We start from the raw sequence: 17264 nt of genomic DNA on the forward strand, positions 1-17264 counted from the left end.
CGCTCATAAAGGAATCTTGATTCACAGCCTAAAAGGGGGAAATTAGTAATACTCCACGAAAAATCAGACACTTTTAACAGCGGGTCCTCAGGCAAAATTAGTATAGATAACAAACTCTAGCACCTGACACAACAAAAAATATTTTTGTCAATCACATACTAATGTGCATCGCTTATATGACACTCAGTGAACTGCATACCTCCTCAACCAAACAAATGGGTCATGAACAGAAATTTCCGACTAGTCCAGCCTTCTCTTACCACTCCTCGTCCTTTTTGTAAAAAAAAATTTTATATATATATATTTTAAAAAAACTAGAAAAAGTTGGTGTTTTTCTAGGAGAATATTCAGGAAAAAATCTCCTGGGGAAGTATTCTGTTTTTCTAGGGAAACCCTAAGAAGGAATTTATCCCAAGGAAGAATGTTGTTTGTCTAGGGAAATGCGAAGAAATTTCTCCCTAGGGAAGAATGCTGCTACTAAGAATATCTCTAATGCAACTTTTGCTCTAGGGAAGATAATGTTTCTCTAGGGAAACCTCAGGAGAAGAGAATTTTTTTTCCCTATGAACATTTAAGGTTTTTTTGTTTTTTTTGTGTTAGCTCAAAACCAAGCAAGGGGTAAATGCCCCCCAGTGTCGGTGAGAGACAGCAAGCAGCCACCCTCCCAGTAAGCCGCATTCTTCTTGCAGAAGATTACATACGATGCCAACATTCCTCTTTCGCAATAACACAGTCTATCTCTATCGGCCCCAGAAAGAATGTTTGGAATGGCACTCACCTGTGAACCAGTAGTGTGCACCTCCCCCAGGGTGGGCCAGTCATTCACGTCCGACTGGCCCTGCTGGAGACAGAGAAGGTGTGAGGTGAGCAAATCGTTTTCAAGCACTTTAATCCACTTTTTGAAACAGGTTTTGAAGTGGTAGAGTGAGATTATCTTACCAAGGACATTTTATGACATCATGATCTGCTAAGACTCCCTCGTAACTGCGAGCTATTCTCCCAAAGCTGAAGTGGGCGGGTTAGTAGAAATCAATTAGCCGTTTTTCGAGTCCTGACATAATAAAAAAAAAAAACTGTGCGGGTCAAATCCTATCTATTCTGTAAATACATACAACATGACACGACAACTCACGTCACATTGGGAAACTAACAATTGCTTGTGTAGTAGTTTTTCTCACGTATCCCAAACAACAGAGATCAAGTGATCACATTAAACAGTGTTTGAGTGGCAGTAATTGAACTTCTCACCAAATACTTTTTCCTATAACCTATACAAACTGCGCCGAAGTCAAACGTGCCACGCATCGTGCTACATACTAAATGTTCTGCATGTCGGCCTTCTGTTACAGGAATGCGTTACAGGAAACTGCTAGGAGCCAGCCATACACCACGCACATTCCGCACGGAAAAAGGCACCGTTTGCTCCAGCCGCGCAGGTGGGTCTGGAACCGGGCGCTTCCAGACGCTTCCTAGGGTGGTTTTATTCATACCAATGAATTTTTGTGCAACCCTCTTCCGTTACGGGCGAGTATTACGGGAGTTTGCTACAGGAAGAGCTTTACAGGAAACGGCAAAGGGCCAAACACATTCTGCGTTAAAAAAGGAACCGTTCGCTCCAGACACGCTGGCGGGTTCAAGGCCAGGTACTTCCATGCTTTTTATGTTCAACAGTCTCCCCCGTTGCAAGAGTGAATTGCGGGAAGTGCGTTACAGGAAACTCCAATGAGCCAAACTTCTACTTTTTAACGTAGAGCACACGCAGAGCGTGTGCTCTGCGTTAAAAAAGAAGGCACAGCTCGCTCCGGCTGTGCTGGCAGGCTCAGAATGTTGCATACTTCCTGATGTACTTTTTTCATATTGGTGAATTTTCATACACCACTTTCCCGTTATGAGAGCGTGCTACAGGAAGTGCACTACAGGAAACTTTAAGAAGCAAAAACACACATTGCATAAAAGTTTTTTTTTTTTTTAAAAAGGCACTGTTTGCTTTGGTTGTGTTGGCTTTTTTTGTATTTCCGAACCTCGGACTCTGCCCTTTTCAGACACTGCATTTGCTGCACCTGTACGCTGGACCTCAATTTCAGTCTACGTCTTTTAAAGAAAAAAGAAAAGGAAGTGGTATTTCCCCGTGATGAGAAGAGACACAGCTGTCCCCTCCCAGCCCCTTGCGCCCACGGCGGCGGCGGCAAGCGGAGCTAGAAATCGCTTTCTACTAAGCCGCAGATAAAGAGCCCACCCCGGTACTGATGACTAACCACACAGATAGTGTGTGTGTAAAGAGGCAGACATGTGCGCATGTGGTCTTACCTTTGTGTGTGGTCACACAAAGATAAAAAACCCCGTGAGTGACGGTGTCACCACTTTCCACTGCATGTGATAGATGGGTCCCCCCTTTCGAGCTATCGAGACTCTCTCGCTTCGATAGTTCCCCGTTGAGAGCGACAGTGCACAGCAAAGCCCCTATAATCGGCGCTTTGTGTTTTCGGTATACAGGGATAACCAAGTAACCCCCCACGGTCGGTTTTATACAAAATAGGGAAAACCAAAAAAATTACAAAAAGAAAAAAATTATATGCATTTTTTTTTTTTTTTTCATTTTTTTTTTTTTTTCACATTTTTTAGCTGTTTGGGAGACGTGCACATTCCTTGGAGTTTGGAAATCCCATGCTTGTGGCCTGTTTTCTTTAAGTTTCAATAAACACAAATTGCTTTTGTCCGACACCCAATATAGATACCAACTAAAACTCAATCAGCAAAAAAAAAAGAGAACTCCCAGAAAATAATTTTTTAATTTGAGGGAAAACAAGCTCGACAACACCTACATTGAATGTAGGTCACCTTATTTTAGGTTAAGACTCGTCAGAAGTGAGAGACTGCAGGCAAGCCGATTATCTTCTCTATGTCGGGGTTCGCAAAACACGTCACTTTTCTCCTATGAAAATAATCTGTTATTCAATGTTTGGCCGTCATAGATGAACTCACGTCACGAAACACTGTTCCGGAGAGTTAAAAAGAAATAAAGGACCAATTTCTTTTAAACAATGATCCCAAACTTTACCAGACTTCGAAAAATCAGCTGCATTTCCAGATCAACATTGTAAGGACAATTAAGGGTGGGAGGATACTTTCTACACATTCATAGATATCATCTAGCAAAACATATTTTGGTACATTCTGCTAACTGTTCCAAAAAGAATTAATTGGAAAATAGTTTTTGAAAATGTCTCCAAGGCGTTTCCTAGTTTTATTTTTCCTACAAAATACTAAATTTTTGTCTTTTTTTAATATTTGAGTGCAAACTCGGCACATTTTTGTAAGATAAGCATAAAGGTTGCATTGCGACGCGGATGCTTCAGTGTGAAAATAACGGCGCTGGTAAGAACCGCGCAAAACTTGTCAATTTCTACACCTCCAGGTTGCAAATTTTACAACTCCGTGTAAAGCCAAGCTATGTCCTTTACACATAGCTGAATGTCCCTACAGTGAATATGGCTTACGTCTTACAAATCTTTTTTACGCACAAAAAAGTTTATTCAAACCATCATTGCACAACTGACCTGGAATCACGCAAATGTTAAACGTGCCAGGCGGTTTTCCACAAAAGCACTTTGCGAGAAGAGGAGAAAGCAAAAATCCCCCCTTCCCTTTTTGTCCGTCTAACGCAACTATCCTCACCGCACTCTACTGGGTGATTCAAGAAACGGCCAGGCTCTTTAAATCGATTGCAAAATTCGGTTTCTTAACCTATCGCATTCCGATTCTGTGCAGCGTTGCCCACAGGTAATGCATTTTTTTGTGTTATCATTTGCAAAGAGCGAACTTACCTGAGGAAAACTTAAAGAAAGAAAAAGGCTTAACTTCTATGGAAGTGCAGCGAAGCCACCGGTCTTCAAACAATACGGCGCCGCTTCGCACGGGAAACAAGAGATGACGCAAGCGGTCGCGACGCCAACTGCCACCAATGAACGAGCGTTAGGCGCTGAGAGCCAGCGTCTTTAGCAGACGATCGTTTCCACTCAAAAGCAGCGCGAGCTTTTCTGATATTAGTTGCCAATGCATTATTTTGTCGTCCTTACTAATAAAACACATTGAATGAAGAAATAATCGATTAAAAAAACTGGTTTGTCGGGATATTTCGACTGTTTTTTCGGGGTACTGATGTCGTCTGCTTTGCAGTTCCTTGTTACCGTGCCTGTTTTTGTTTCTGCGACCATCACCGCCTGCAGAACGCGCGCCGCTTTTGAGTCGAAACAATTGTCTGCTAAAGACGCTGGCTCTCGGCGCTGCATGCTTGTTCGTTGGCGACAGTTGGCGTCGCGAACGCTTGTGACATCTCTTGTCTCCCGTGCGAAGCGGCGCCGCATTGTTTGAAGACCTGTGGCTTTGCTGCATTTCCATAGGAGCTAAGCCTTTTTCTTTCTTTACTTTTTCCTCATGTAAGTTCACTCTTTGCAAATTTTACCAAAAAAATGCACCATCCGTGAAAAACGCTACACAAAATCGGAACGCGATAGGTTAAGAAACCGAATTTTCTGGTCGATTTAAAGAGCCTGGCTGCTCCTTGAATCACCCAGTAGTTTGTTCAGGAAGCAAATCACATTTAAAAAGGCCAGTCAGTTATTGCGGGTGGGCGAGACACCGAGTACCCTCGGACCCTGAAACACCTCCAAAATGCAAGGCCAAGTGAGCCTTCCAAACGTCTCAGACTATACGTCGGAAATACCGGGAAGCAATTGATGAAGCCGTCGTCGCGCCCGTTTTGCCCGATGCCGTAACTCGCGCAAGAAGCAGAGAAAGTTTAATAAAAAAAAGTTGCCGGTTGCGTGCACACCAGCTGTCGAGAGTTTGCTCATAACACAAGCGTCCCGACAGCACACGCACAACTGTATGACGGCAACACTTGGAAAAGCGGGACCGGGCTTGTTTCGAATGAAAGCGCCAAGAGATCGATGGCCACCCCAGCGCAACTATTACCGGGAAAGTTACCGTCACGAAAGACTCCTCCAATCTGAGTGGCGGAAAGTGCGCAAAGAACTGTCAAACTTAATGCAACAAAAAATAGATTTTTTTTTTTTTGTTTTTTTTTTGTTTTTTTTAAATAGAGTATGTCACGGATGAACTTCATATCGACTGCATAAATCTTCTTCCCTGCAAAGCGGTCGGCAAAAGGAATACGGAGATCGGCGCACGTCCTCGGTGATAAGTTTGTGTAGGATGGACTCACTCAGCATTGCCATAAACAAAAAGAATGGTGCTCACCTCTCCACAATAATGTTCACAGATTGCACTGCTCACTCCATGTTGAGAAAAAGTATGCAAAAAGCCCTCAAAACAGTTCTCCAAAATCATAAAGAACTTAAATCGTCAGCTTGCTTTCCACATTGACCACAAATTGTTTTTTCATTGTTGTTGTTGTTTTTTGCCAAATTGTATAAGTTGCACTATTCTTCAAACCCAACACTCACAAAACAGAAAGAAAATAAAGAAAGAAGACAGCTGGGAAACTTCAAAGCATTCTTAAATTCCGGAATTTCCTCATTTCATCCCTAAAATCGTGGCCCCACAGCACTGCCAGGTGACTGTAAACCTCACTAGAACTGAAATGCTTGGAAACTAAGCTAACAAGCAGAAACCAGAAGCAAGGGCACAAGACATGGAGACGACACTAGCGCCAGTCGCATCTTCGCGTTCTTGCCCGTGCACGTCTTACGCGGTATTCGTCGTTAACAAAGCCGACGCCATCACCGACCCCACACGTTCCTCCCAACCCGCACGTTCCTTCCAACACGGTAACGTTGGGCGACCGTTTGTTCGGCCAATAACAACTGCGCACGAAACGCAGTCTTTCGGTTTGGCAGGTGTTGGCGCACGCGAACTAGCCGAGTCGGGGACCGAGGAAATGTACCCGTTGCAGACAAGAAGAGGCCTCGGAATCAAAAACCTGCGCAGTCAATTTGACCGCGCTATTTTTCTCATGACCGAGAGCACCAACAGCTGACAGCTGTTTTCAGTTTCTTTGACATGAGAAGGTGCTTGGTCTTTTATGTTTGCAACTTTGTAAGCACACAAACTTCCACCTGTTGGAGAGGCAAGGGGTGAGCAGCCCACATGACTTGCCACTCCCCTCTCGGAATTTCTGTTGCTGTCACTAAAGAGCTGTCTGCAATCCAATATAGACATTAAAAAAAAAAAAAAAAAAACAAGCCGCAGCAAAGATTTGTAGACAATAGACCCTTTTAGAAGTTCAGTGCCATCTAGTGGTTCAAGTATCAGACTGAATTTGTGTATGCTAATAGCAGTTAAAATCTAGTAGATCTTCGGCAACGGCAGACGTGCGAAACTTAAGGTGTCCCTCACTGTACAGTTCATTCTCTATTTGTTTCAATTTCAATAGGGTAAAAAAAAAAAGAAAAAAAGAACTGTCCCTCGTACGAGTTGCTTACTTGAGGAAATCTTTTGACAATATCCGACACATTGTTTTGTCATGGGACGTCTGGATCATGCTGAAACCGAGCATTCCAGGGATTCATGCGACACCATGGTATCACCTCAAAAGGCAGCCATTAGCATATACAGATGACACACACCTAGTGATTATAGTTATAGAAGCGACCAGACTGAGTTTTGAAAAGGGTTAAACTTGTAGAGTTTCAGAAACTCTGCGAGTTTGTCCGAACATCTTAAAAAAGATCATCTGGATTGTGTAAAATCCTGAACCTGACAGAGAAAACCGGAAAAGTTCACGCAAATTTCAGATCAAAAGAGAGTGAGACTAACAAGACACAGAACCGGCAAACAGAGGACGTTACAGACTGACTGAAAAATTTAAACTCTATCTTGGTTAGAGTTTAAATTTTTTCAGTCAGTCTATTTATTTCCTAACCAGACAGAAAGTTTACATTCAGGAGACGTTACACACCAGTCTAGCAATCTTCTCGCGTGTGTATTGTCTGGTTACTGTGCTCCAGTTAGTGTTCCGAGCGTGCATAGCCTCAAAACATTATTCGGTGTATGTGCATCCCCCCCAGCCTAGTGCTAACCATGGGCGACAAACTACATCGGTAAGCGAGGTCCTGGGCACCGTCAAAACTGGCCGTCTATCGTGCAAACCCAAAGCAAGATTCGAAAAAAAAAAAAAAAAAAGTGTTGCAGCTAAGAACGTGGAGAATTTTCGGGGACACGCCGACGCTTTTAAAGAACTGAAGGCCCACAAAATATTGTTACTGTAACAACAGTGGTGCTCTAAACAATACATTATCATACGGACGACGACAAGGGCTACCCTTCCGAAGCGGTGCGTCAAAGCGGACTGTGTGAGATTGGCAGCCGATTAGACCACACGGACGTGGGCACCAGATCATAGATCGACACAATCTGAGACTTCAACCTCGCGATCTCGCAGCTGCAGTGGTTGCTGGGCTCGCCCAAGCCAACGAGGGGTAAAGGATGAACGTTCACGCCCGAGCATGATCGGCTGCGTTACAATAAGAGAACACACCATCTATCGGTAGACCCATAAGCGCTTCCGACCTGGGTACAATAACGATACTAAAGGTTTTGCAGTATCTGCAAGATCGGATCTAAGCGCTCTCCGAGAAAAGGCCACCTATGACAACGTTGGGATTATCTCGAGCCCACAGAGAGGGTTCGAGGACTACCCGACAGGTGGCAACAGTCTGTTTTCTCGTGAGTAGAGGGCCTAGATTTAAGAGAGGGAGCAGCTTGAACCACGGAGATTGTCTGCACTCTATTGACGGACGCCTTTTGGGGAAATAGGTTGCAAGGGCACATGCGTTGCGTTGTCTGTAGCGAGAAGGAAAGCGGCGGAGACGCCCACGAACGATCGAACCTCTCACCGCCTCCTCGCTCCTCACAGCAGCTGGAAACAACGTGTAAGTGGCGTCGAGTCGTCATGCCGCAGTCAATCGCGCTGAAACTCGAACGTGTGAGCCGTGCTTTAGGCAGCTGACTAGCACGCATGACGAAGAAACCTTGTGGCCAACGGAGGCGGGGTTGCGTTCCGTCGAACTCGGCACTGGGGTTCGGCGGACTCACCCGTGTCGAGCTTCTCTTCTCTGACGTCGCCGGCTGCTGCCTCCTGGTGGTCGCCGCCGCTGCTGCCGTCACCGCAGCTTCTGCAAGGCACGAAAACGGACAGGTTTTCACCACCTGCTTCCAACTCTCGAGTAGACAACAGTCTGCGGACATAGACTCCACGTACCGCCACAATTCAGGCAAAGAGACAGAGAGTGTGACGGGACAAGCACTCCTGTTGTCGCGATTGACGATATTCTGCAGCGAGAGTAATGACTGGGGACGACACTTTGGCCACGAGAAAGAGCGCCCTGGTCGAAGCGCCCAATCCGTGAGGTGAGGGTGCACCAATCATTAGGCAAGCTTTGTTTTTGAGGGCGTCTACTCGCGACCCTAGAGAAACCGGTGTGTCGGTAATGGGCGACGTCACTATACCGACCCTCTCGGGAACTCGTGACCGAGTCTCTAGCAGATTTCTGTTGCAACAGGCTACACGGCCAGCAAGTCAACCAAAGCCGACAGCTCCTAAACACAAAGCCGTAGCACTGTATTTTTCACATTGTCTACCACGGGGCAGCACAGGACACAAAGTGGACACGTTTCTCGGCCAAAAGCTGGAGAAACACTTGCGTCCAATCTATACCCCATGCTGGCCTCAGGTGCACTGAAAATTCCAGCATTACGGCCTTGCTATCCTGCAGGTGCAATATTAAATTGAATTCCACCTGGAATGAAGAGCAATAACACCCTTCGGTCCGGAATGAAGAGCAATAACACCCTTCGGTCCGGAATGAAGAGCAATAACACCCTTCGGTCCGGGAATCAGTCTTGAACCTCTCCGAGACTAGCAGAGCCCTCTACCAACCGAGCTAACCAGAAACAGGCAGCCCATGAAGAAACAAAAAATAATGGCTGCCACCAATCAATCACATCTAGCCATTTACATCTGACCTCACCTATGCGGTGGCTATGATCGAGACTGGTGGCAACTGTTAACATCTGTTTGCTCTATTGACTGCCAGCTCCTGGCTAGCTCAACTGGTCGAGCAATCCTCTAGTCTTGGAGACGTCCCCAGATCGAATCCCGGACCAGGCGGATTTTTTCGGTGGCCACCAGTCGCATAGAGGGCGCAAGTTCTACTCTATTTCGGGTGAAAGTCAGTTTATATTCGAATAAATCTTCTCCACCTTGGGGATTTCCACTAAAACCATTATGTCTAATCCAGGAGGAGTTGCCAAAGCGTGCCTCTCCACTTATGAGCGAGGAGAGAGAATTTCGTCGCCCGCATGGCAAGCCCCACCCCAGCAGAGGGCACCTTCCTCACAGGGTAAACGACCTATCCTAGGTTGCAGTTCAGAAGGCCCAATACATAATACGTAAGCTCCCCATACATACCTTCGTGTCAAACGAACAAATGCACCTTTCAAACTATTTCGACTCCCCTTTCTCGCAGACCCGAATCCTCAATTGCAAAGAGCCGACAGATTTCTGACAGCAACAAAAAGGCGAGGCAGTCGTTACAACGACTAGCGGAAGACGCCGAACCCCAATTGGAGCTCGGCACCATGACGTCACTGGAGGACCCCGATGAAAGGAACAGACGAAGTCGCTCGTGTAGTCGCGGCCAGGACTAGAACAGTTGTAAAGTCTTTCGGTTGACCCACCTACGGCATCAGCTTCCCACCTTCAAGAATGCTTTGGCATCCCACGACTTTCTAGGGTGCGTGCGCAGCCAAGTATGACGGAAGGCGACAGGCGCATGCTGGAGGGCCAGACAATGGAAGGAGGAGACACCCTGCCGCACTCGTCCTCTCGACGACTACAGTTAGCCGTGCTCCAAAACCAACGTGTCCCAGCCCACACACTACTGCCAATACCGAACAGGAAGTTAATGGTTGCAGCAACAGACACGGCAAATGCAGGTGCCATGCGTCAAGTTACTTTCCGCAACAAAATCTCGGAAACTGTTTTTTTATTTTTTTATTGCAAATGAAAATGCGCGGAGAGCATCCCAAATGGTTTTGCAGCAACGACGCCTCCCTCAGCACGAAGACAAGGTCGAGCCTTTGCAGAAAATGTTTAGGGAACGGGAAGCGCATGATAAAAGGGAGTCCTAGCGAAATAATAAAAAAAAGACGGTGATAGCAGGGTCAAACTCTTTTACCTTCCTTTCTTTACACCGTAATCATTCCGTAGCTTTTCTCGCCACAAAGCACCAAAACGTCAATGTCAACTCTAATGCCCAAGTACCACTAGGGCGACAAGCACACAAAAACAGCAGACACCGACGAGCCTCCAAAACATGCAGCACGTTCGCGACGGTACCTTTGGCGGGCATTTAGTCTTAGGCGATCGTGAAAGATACCCTCGCGTGCACGATGCACATGTTTGAACATAGCCTCCTTTACTCTACAAAGCCTGCTGAACCACAAAAGAATCTGGTTTGAGGCTTGTCTGGGTGGTGTTGGTTGTTTCTTGTTTGTCACTCTAGTGGGACTCGGGCATAACCGTCCGTCTAAAATGCGAGAGTCCAGTCAGTGTCCACTACGGTCGCCGACAACTTAAGAAACGCACGGCGTGGCGAGTCCCGAGCACCTTATCGTCCCTGGCTATGTCACTGCAGCATTAGCCAATAAGAATGCAGAAAAAAGAATACCAGGGAAAGCATAACAGGCTACACCCTGCATTTCTTAAGCTGACAGTTGCTACAGCTACTGTAAGCACTCTAACAGTTGTTTTTATTAGAACCAAAATTTTAATAAAATAATCCTTAAAAAAAACTTTTTTTTTTTTTTTTGAAAAGTGGAGGGAGGTTTTTTTTTTATACTTACCGTAATATCCCGACAGATGCCTGCCTGCCTGCCCCCTGCCCCAGCCTGCCTGCCTGCCTGCCCCTGCCCCTGCCCCTGCCCTGCCCCCCCCCGTTCCCAAATTTATTTCAAACACCGAAAGTTAGCCCATCCCTTGACAAATGCTCGGCATAAATGTGGCTAGTTAGCTGTGGCGGGATATAGTCAAACGTTGCTGACTGGGAAGTAGTCGTCTTGGCATTGCTGCCCCTCTCCACGATAATGAGTTTGGCAGAAACGCATTACCTTCAAATAGCATTTTTCTTTTTTACAGTTTTTCTTGACTGCGTTTTGGAAGTTAGCCCAAGCCTTATTTTCACCCGATTTACTCTCGATTTTCGGTGGGCTACTCTCCGGATGTTACAATAGCTTATCCCTATTTTCAGTTAAGCCCAAACTCCAAAACATTCTCGACGACAGGCAGCTCACTTACATGATCACTGCTGCACCAGGAATGTGCATGCGACAAACAGTAACAAGCGAAGTTGGGGCGGTGTTAAGGCCGATTCACACACTTGCATCGTGTCCGACCATGTGCAAAAGTTGCCATGGCAACGGCTGCTCAGCCGTTGCCACAGCAGCCCTTGTGCTTGGTCAGACTCAACACGAGTGTGTGAATCGCCTTTTATAGCCGGTGACAGGCAAAGAACGGGCCCCCAACGCAACCTTTCTTCCTTCGATAAAACCTTGGCGCCTCTTGAGTACCCACGATCAAATCACGTCGGAAGGCTTCGAGCATGCGCTGAAGGCCGTGCTTCTGCTGTAGCTTTTCTCTAGCAGCAGAGCCCAAACCTGGGCAATATGACCAATAGCAACCAATCTGGGGAAGAACAGAACTTGTAAGGTGTGCAAAATATATCCAAAAAAGTGTTGAACCGCAGCAGACAGGCACTGTTTAAGATCCAGGAACAAAGAGCTGGCTGCAACCTACTCCCACCTCTCCCCAGCTCGCAGAATCCGGGCCAACAGACGTCTCTTCGCCGACAATCCGAGAAAGATAATTTGTCCGCAGCATCGGTTCGCCGGACCCATCATGTCGATTTTCCTTTCGATCTTGGCAGCCCACTTGCGAGAAATCTGTGCTCGCAAGCTTTCACGGCGGTCGCCAGAAAAAAGTACAAACTTTTTGTCCCTTCATTAAAGCAGATATATATCTGAAAAATATCAGATAACCAGAATTTCTTATCTAACAAGCTGTTATCACTATGTGCCAGAACAAAAATTTAAAAAAAATAAAACGTTCAGCCTTTCCACTCTTGTGAAGAAGGAAAACCAGCCAAGCTGTATTGATACACTGTGTGCTTCTTCTTTGTCGTCGTCTGTTTTTCGCGCTGTTTCCTACGATGAATTCCCACCAACGCGCCCAACTATTCATTCTTCTATTATAGCTGGAAAGGTTGGCGCGATCTATGAGCGACGGCGGAAACCATACTGATTGTGCGCTTGCTGCCGTCGCTTATAGATGGCAGTAGCTGTCCAGGTAGGTTTCTGTCGACATACCGGACACGATCCTGGGGAACCTAGCCCTTAACAACTCCGCTGTAAAAAATAGCGCACTTACAATCGAGTCCGATAGATACACAGCAAGGGTCTTAGACACACAGCCCACAAGCGCCAGGCGGCTGCGAGACCCCGTTCCCATGTCTCAGGCGCCACAAATGGTGTGTGCCACGATGATCTCATGTCGCCTATTACTTTACGCTTGTAGCGTGTTCACATCTCATTTGCCTCGTGTTTCGTTTTAATTTTTGCTCCCCAGCTTTACGTCATGTTGTTCACCTCTATGACAACTCCCTGACTATGGGCCGTGAGCGCGAGCTCCTCGCTCAAGGGCGAACGTCGGCTGCACGAACTCGCTCGCACGGCAAGAAAAACTGCCAAAGGTAAGGATACGGGCTCAGGATTCTGGCCTCAGAAAATATCACTATTGAAATATAAGCAAGTCTCTTAGTCTGCTGCTATTAAAATTGTTAGAAAAGCAAAAAGTGTTGCATGAGGAGCTTCTTTTTTTTAGACATGTTGAGTTTAATTAAATGAGTAGTGAATTGAGCGACGCTAACAACAGTGCGCTTTCTCTCTTGTTCTACTAAAAAAATGTTATCAGATTGGCAGGGTGGTGTCAGTTTAATTCTTGTCATCGCATCAAGTAGGGTGACCAGACTTCCTGTTTTAGGCGGGACAGTCCCGTTTTAGAGGTTCATTTATGTCGTCCTGTCGCTTTGCCTCAAAATCCCCTCACGTCCCGTTTTTGCGGGAACAAGCAGTTGCAAAAATCGGTACTAAGCAAATGGAATAAAACCGAAATAATGCTTATTCCTGGGACATAATTTTATAAAATTAAACATGCTTTGGAAATGTTACTTCCCATACAGCACAATTTTGAGCTCTTTTCCTCGTTACATCTGCCGATAAATTTGCCTGACTTTTCATGTAGTACTACTGAATTTGACATCTTAGGCAACAATGAAACAGTGGGTAAAACTGGTGACGAAAGTCATCCGGCCCGACTCCAGAATAATGTTTCCAAGTTCAAACGACTAGTAGCACAATTTTTCCTTTGCGTCGCACCCCTGCACCCCGCCCTCAGTGTCCAGTTTTCTAGCCTGAGGATTACGGTCATCCCAAGTAAGGGCCTCAAGAAGTCCTATAAAGAAGTCAAAGCTAAAGGATGTCCCTGTCAAAACTGCGAGTTTCAAAATGCAGAGGGCACGAAGGCCCTTTTCTATAAAATCTCCCCCCCCCCCCCCTCTTTACATTGGCCCTCAACCTTTTGGGGCTAAGCTGTCTGCCCGCCCACCCACTCAAATCAGTTTGAGACCCCTAACACATAAGGTGACTAAATTGTCTCTTCTGCTACAAATGCATAAGATTCAGCATGTGCACACTAAATAATGTGATACATACCAGGTTCAATTTGGCAGGACCAAACACTGACTGCACACTGAGAGTCGATGTTGACTACCTAATCTAGAATGCTGCCAGCTATGGGAACAAATTTATGTCGCCTCGTGAATTGTGCTCTAGCGGCTAACGAATAGTGCGGGTGCTTCAGCTGAAGCCTCGTGCGATGCACCTCTCCTTCAACTGCCCCTAGCGTCCATTCGTAAAGGATCACCAAACCGATTTTCACATATGCAGTCGGTGGATGTGTGTTGAATGTGTCTCTACAGAGCTACAAGTGTAAAAAGTTAAAAAGCGCAAAAGAGATGAGGGAAAGTAAAAACCATAGACAACATGGACAGGCGCTAATGTATTTAGTGTCAAACACTGTCTTGGGGGCGTCGGGAATTGACTGAATTCTTCCTCGAACTATTCCCGCATGTCGCATTATCAAAATAAAACCACCGATATTCAACTTTTCTCTCCATGCAAACAAGACAAAGAGAAACCCAACAACACCAATGTAATCCCTCCATGCACATTCACCATCCTCCAATACAAGCGCACTGCAAGACCAAAAAAAAAAGCACCAAAAAAACAACCTTTTTTTATAATCAGGGTGTCTAGCAAATTAATATTTTGAAATTCCCTGACTTTTCCAGGTTTTCCCTGACAATTTCAGTTGAAATTCCCTGACCACTATAGAGCCAGTTAAGTATATAAGACCATTACAATACAAGGCATTGAGCACTGTGAGGATCATTTCGCACGGGTTTAATTCAACTTCCACATTCCGAAATATTCGGGTTCATCCATCACGAAGAAACGAGCACTTTCTTGCCCCCGACATCGTCACTAAGAGGCCACTTCCGGAAACACGATGAAAACTCGACGCTCAACCACACACGTCAATAACCAAATGGCAGCGTGGCTGCCAGATGCACATTTTCGGATACATTCGGCTTAAGGCTTGGATTGGATTGGGGTGTGCGGTTTTCCCATTTGTTACTAAATCTAGTAGCTCTAACTAGATCTCGCCTAGTGTCGCGCCCTCAATCCAATCCAAAGCTTGAACTGGATTTGTCGGCTGTTCCCTTTGCACAAGCAGCACACTCTACATTGGGTGAGCAGAGCCGACGCTCTGCTCTAAGAAGGATTTATTGCCTATTTTTCTGCCCCCAAGTTCTCAAGCGTTTGCTCACAGCACTTGATGGCGTTTTCGGCTCGTTTTCCCTTACTGGGCTCGCTTTTTGACAATATCCCTGACAATTCCCTGATTTGTCCAAGTAATTAAAATTTCCCTGACAATTCCCGGTTTTCCCGGTCGCTAGACAGCCTGATAATTAGGTTGAAGAGTTCACGGTTTTAACCGAAAAACCCTAATAATTATCCGTCTGTGCTGAAAAAAAAAATCGATAAAACCGAAAAATGCTAATAAATATCCTCCGTTGTCACAAATACAAAGTCGGCTCAAAAAAGAAACACCAATTTCTGGGTATTTTTGCTCTTCATTTATTTCTTAATTTATTTTCTTAAAAAACCAAGAAAAACTTAGTTTTCGGAAGATTTCCCTTCTATTTATAGCGTCTATCCGGAACAGATCACCGAAGCAAGCTGATATTGGCAAAATAAATAAACACGAAAAAACATTGGCAGATTTCCCTTATAAATAAAAGCCGGAAAACCTACGGCCCATCTATGACTAGTGGTTGAGAATCAACGACGGGTAGAAAACCAGTCGTCGTCGTCGTCTGTTCTTTCCGTCATCTCTTTTTTGTATCTCTGTGCAGCATCTGTATGCGCACGTTTCACTCCTACCCTAAGCCAGTAACAACAGTGTGAAAAACGGGCGTATAAAAAATCAAGACGAACAGAAAGTCGGACAAACCCACTTACACACGAATTAATGAATCAAGATTCAAATAATTATTCGCGAAATAAGACGTTAATACACATCCGAAAAGAGCCTGCGGACCTCGTGCGCTGGTTCTATCCGCCGTGAGCCAACAAAGACAGCTGCACGCTGTTTAACTACTGCCGGAAACAACAGCCTCCTACATACGCGTTCCCAAACCCGAGCTGGACACAGCACATAAAACTGACAACACCATGCGGGTCCTTTCTGTCTGCTCACTTTGAAAAGCAAGATACAACAAAAATAATCCCCCACTCTAGTCCACCTGCCACGAACTGCCGACTAATAGTATATGTATGTTTATAGAGTCGGAAGTTAGTCATTAGTCAGCCTCGATGAATGCCTGGTGTCTTAGCTGTAGGTGAGAAATCCAGCCCGTGCCTGGGGTCTTTGACCTGCATCACGCAGCAATAGCGATACACAACCGCGCGTCGGTATGACGCTCGTCCAGGCCGAAACGGGCAGGAGTTGAAACCGCCAACTCGCGGAACAGTGAACCCCTTCAACCAGTTGGTTGTCAATGCGACTCAATGCAACAAATAATGAACTAAACTAAACTCTTTGACTGCCGGTTTTCTTTTTTTCCCGGTTGTGGAATGCCAATTTTGGTCTCAGTAACAGTTTAGCATACTTTATCGAGAATATTTATTATTTATAAAAGATGCACTATCTTTGGTGCAAAAGGTTAATTGATGTCTACATGTCACCAACCCATGAACCATTTCTCGTATCATATTTTTTGAGACACGGTGCTACGCGGCGGCACCTCGACCTCGTACCCCGAGGCAGGCACGTAGCCAGGATTTTGATTCAGGGAAGGGTGTGGGGCCACCCATGACAAAATGCTGTACGAGGAAGAAGAGGCCCCAGCAAAATGGAAGATTACGGTGGGGGGGGGGGGGGCAGGCTTTATGCTTCTCCCCCTCCCCCCTGGATACGTGCCTGCCCTGAGGTCACCCTTTCGGGCAGCCTCGCTCGGCCTTTGTTTGTTCGGAATTGTAACCTCCTTCTTTTCGCGGTCGTCGAATGCCGAGTTCATCGGTGATTTCAAGGTCTCGGCGTTTGCCGTGAAGTGCGAGGTTGAACGACATAGGTCTGCCATTCTGTAGCGACGGAGGGGCGTACCAAAAATGATGTGACACCACAGGGTAGGACACCACAAGTGACACGACAAAACAAGGCACCGTTTTCGTCTGCCTCGTGCGTGCCGCTAAGTGTCAAACGAACGACAGCCCGGTTGGGAGGCGCAGGACGCAAACCGAAACTGGAACCACGCAGGAACGAGTATGCTCGGGCGTGGCACCCAAAGGGTTCAGATTGTCCCCGCTTCGATCCGAGTTCAGTCTTTTTCTGCACTGTTTAGTATCTTTTCCGGCGTGAGAACGCGAGACGTAAAAGTGCCCAAAAACGCATCAACAATGGTACACCAATTTACAGCAGGTAAATCTTGAAGCGCACCCAGTATTACATCCCCATTATGGTCGATAGAAAATAGTTATTACTGATGTTTTTTTTTGTTTTTGTTAATTTTACTAATACAATTGAATAGTGGAACTGTTTGCCATTATTGCTTGTTCAATGCACA

The 17264-nt window shown here is 45.9% G+C and overlaps 1 protein-coding gene across 5 annotated transcripts in view; it reads right to left on the reverse strand.

Annotated features, from left to right (window-relative positions):
- LOC115308201 (la-related protein 1B) overlaps positions 1-17264 on the reverse strand; it is an 85748-nt gene that overhangs the window by 43323 nt on the left and 25161 nt on the right. For 3 of the 5 annotated variants that reach the window (XM_042289860.1, XM_042289857.1, XM_042289858.1), the window contains exons 2-3: positions 8056-8135; positions 779-841 (exon numbers count right to left, since the gene is read on the reverse strand). In XM_042289860.1, the coding sequence (XP_042145794.1) occupies positions 779-841; positions 8056-8135 (143 nt within the window). The remainder of the gene's footprint in view (positions 1-778; positions 842-8055; positions 8136-17264) is intronic. The other 2 variants (XM_042289861.1, XM_042289859.1) reach the window with 1 other exon arrangement.

The sequence above is a fragment of the Ixodes scapularis genome, unplaced genomic scaffold (assembly GCF_016920785.2).
Source record: "Ixodes scapularis isolate PalLabHiFi unplaced genomic scaffold, ASM1692078v2 PGA_scaffold13__105_contigs__length_92229423, whole genome shotgun sequence".
NCBI classification, from domain to species: Eukaryota; Metazoa; Arthropoda; class Arachnida; order Ixodida; family Ixodidae; genus Ixodes; species Ixodes scapularis.